The 2,889-nt window shown below is 50.6% G+C and overlaps 1 protein-coding gene across 1 annotated transcript in view; it reads left to right on the forward strand.

The window, feature by feature from the left end:
- Window positions 1-29: 29 nt before the first annotated feature.
- Window positions 30-2,889, forward strand: part of PMM1 (phosphomannomutase 1) — a gene marked incomplete at its 5' end in the record, with an annotated part of 12,180 nt that continues 9,320 nt past the window's right edge. The window contains one exon of the mRNA XM_006150784.2: window positions 30-113. Coding sequence (XP_006150846.2) covers window positions 30-113 — 84 coding nt within the window. The remainder of the gene's footprint in view (window positions 114-2,889) is intronic.

Raw genomic sequence — 2,889 nt, forward strand, 5'->3', positions numbered from 1 at the left:
CCCCCCGGGGGGCCGGCGCTGCCGCTTGGGCGGCTCCCGCCGAGGGCGCCCGCAGGAAGGAGCGCGTCCTCTGCCTGTTTGATGTGGACGGTACCCTCACGCCAGCTCGCCAGGTAGGACCCTGACGTTGGGGAGGTCCCGCCCGGAGTGTCGCACAGGCATGAGGCCGAGTGTGGGATGCAGCGGTACCCGACCCTTGACATCCCGGGACTGACCGCCCAGAGTGATGGAGACTCGGGCCCCCACGCCACAGCCCCCTGAGCGTCCGCGCCCTCGTTACGTCTGGGAGCGCTGGTTCTGGACGTGTTTCTGGAGGAGGAGGCTGCGGGGGTGGGGGGGCCTCGGCCTGCCTCCTGGATGCCCCCGCCTGTGCACCCCTAGGTCCGCCCTAGCACGCACCAGTGGTCTGAAGTGGATTTCTGAGCCTGGGGTTCCAGGCAGGGCTCGGCCTGCACCCAAGCTTCAGTTACCACTTGGTGGTGGGTAGGGGGTCTCCATAACAATCCCTACTCCGACTTTGTAGACCGGGGCCTGGATGTAGTTTCTTAAGCCCCCCACTCACTTTCTTTTCCATCCAGGGATGTGGTAGAGAAAGACTTATTTTTCCGTGAGTTTATTAGCTCTGCCCACCTGGAGTGTAGTTTTCCTTCTAAAGGTATCTCACGGCGTTGAGCCTCCAACCTATGCCCTATGCCTAGTTTTTCTCCATTTAGATCTCATCTTGGGTGATACCCTAGACCCACCCTCTCCAGCTGGATGAATAAGTGTGCCTCATTCATGCCATCCTATCCCACCCCTCGGTCCGAGGGCCACAAGGACTAAGGGATCCCCTAGAGCTGAGAGCTGTGGGAGCTAGGCTATGAGCCAGAGGCTGATGGGAACCCAAGTCTGGCCTTCCCCTTCTAGGTCCTGAATGTTTCTCCCCTCCTCTGTAGTGAAGTTGCCCTGGCTTGGGTCAGGAAAGAATCTGCCCAACCTACCTTCCAGCAGGGTGAATCAGGGAGGAAGATGGCAGAGGGAGGGTGGAGGACCTCGGCACAGTCCCCACGCCTCCTGGTGGCCTTTTGCCTCACTGACACAACAGCCTAAACAAGAGCAGCGTGTCAGTTTGTCCACATGCCAGGCCTTGCACTTAGCTTTCTTCCAAAGTTAATTTTTAATTATAGTCATATTGGTGAGCACATTCTCCTTGTAAAGAATGAAAACATGACAGAGAAGGCTAAAGTCCTCTCTGACCACACCAGGATCCCAGAACTGGCCCCTGCCCCAAAGTAGCCTGTGTGGCGTGGCTTCTTTCCAGACCTTTCTCTGGCTCTCTGTTTGCCCACAGGAAACATTCAGCAAGGGTTTGCGAGGCTATTTTTAATTACGTGGCATTATTGCGTGTCTTGGGGCCCTGCCTGTTGGAAGCACAGATCTGCCTTCTGTGAAATCACAGTACCTACTTCAGAGCAGGGACGTGCCAGTCTCCAACTGATGAGCATGTAATTCGTTTCCAGTTTCATGAAATAACGGTGACCTGGTGAGCCTCCGTTACACTGGACAAGGGAAGTGGAAATTCCAGGTGACAGGAGACATGCATCTGAAGTTGTTATTTTAAAAATTATTTATTGAATTTTATTTATTCATTTATTTTATTTTAATTTGACCAGAGAGAGACACAGACAGAGAGAGAAAGAGGGAAAATGAGAAAGCAAATCACCAGGTCCAGGACTTGGACCATAGTTGGCCATGTGGGAGTGTCCAGTGCCTTAACCACCATGCCACCTGCTGGTCCCACATCTGAAGTTTTTTTGTTTTTTTGTTTTTGTTTTTGAGAGGTTTTTGCTATAGGGCACGTGTGCTCGCCAAAAAGACAGAGAGACAGAAAGCGAGTAGTCACCCTCCCAGGGGGGATAGCCTCAATCCCTTCTCCATTCTCCTCTCAGGATCTTGGGCACGCATGCGCACGCACCCGCACCCAGCCCGACGTGAGTTTAAGCTACCAAGTCTGGGACTCGAACCGTGGTCAGCTACATGGAAGTTCAGCAACATAGCCATTACACTAACTGTTGGTCCCCAACATCTGAAGTTTTAATAGGTCTTATCAAATCATTCCAAAATGGCTGAACTAATTTACACTCTCACCAACGGCGAAAGTGCCAACTTTATATGCCTGAATGTGTGGAAATACAGATTATAATTTACTAGTTTACGTTTCCTTGGTGAGGAGTCTCTTCACGCGATTAGCCATCAGTTAATTGCTTTTCATTTCCAGGCACTTAGGGTTTTTCCCCCCTCATTTGCCAATTTATTTTGATTCATCACTGTTAGTGTTTACTTTTGTTGACTTTATCTTGGTGCACAGAGCAGATGGCCTGTGTATTAGTTATCTCTTGCTGCATACACACCATTCCTTTTTTTGTAGAAGGTTTTTGTTTGTTTTTGCCTTAGGGCATGTGCACTCACTTGAGAAGGAAATTGAGAAATCCACTCTCCTGGGATTTTTTTTTAAGAATTATTTTGAGGGTACCAGCAGTTAGTGTAATGGCTATGTCGCTGAACTCCCATGTAGTCGACCATGGTTTGAGTCCTGGATCCGGTGGTTTAAACTAACGCCGGGCGCATGTGCATGCGTGCCCAAGATCCCGAATGGAAAATGGAGGAAAAGGGATTGCAATGTGGCCATCTCCCCTGGGGGGGTGATTTCTCATTTTCTATCTCTCTGTCCTCTCTTTCTAGCGAGCGCAGGCATGTGCCCTATAGCAAAAACCTCTCCCCAAAAAAAAGAAAAGAAAAAAGAATTATTTTGGGGACCAGTAGATGGCGTAGTTTAAGTCCCAGACCCAGTACTTTAAACCTCACGCTGGTGTGTGTGTGTGTGTGTGTGTGTGTGTGTGTGTGTGTGTG

This window comes from Tupaia chinensis, unplaced genomic scaffold (genome assembly GCF_000334495.1).
Source record: "Tupaia chinensis unplaced genomic scaffold, TupChi_1.0 Scaffold000294_5, whole genome shotgun sequence".
NCBI lineage: Eukaryota > Metazoa > Chordata > Mammalia > Scandentia > Tupaiidae > Tupaia > Tupaia belangeri.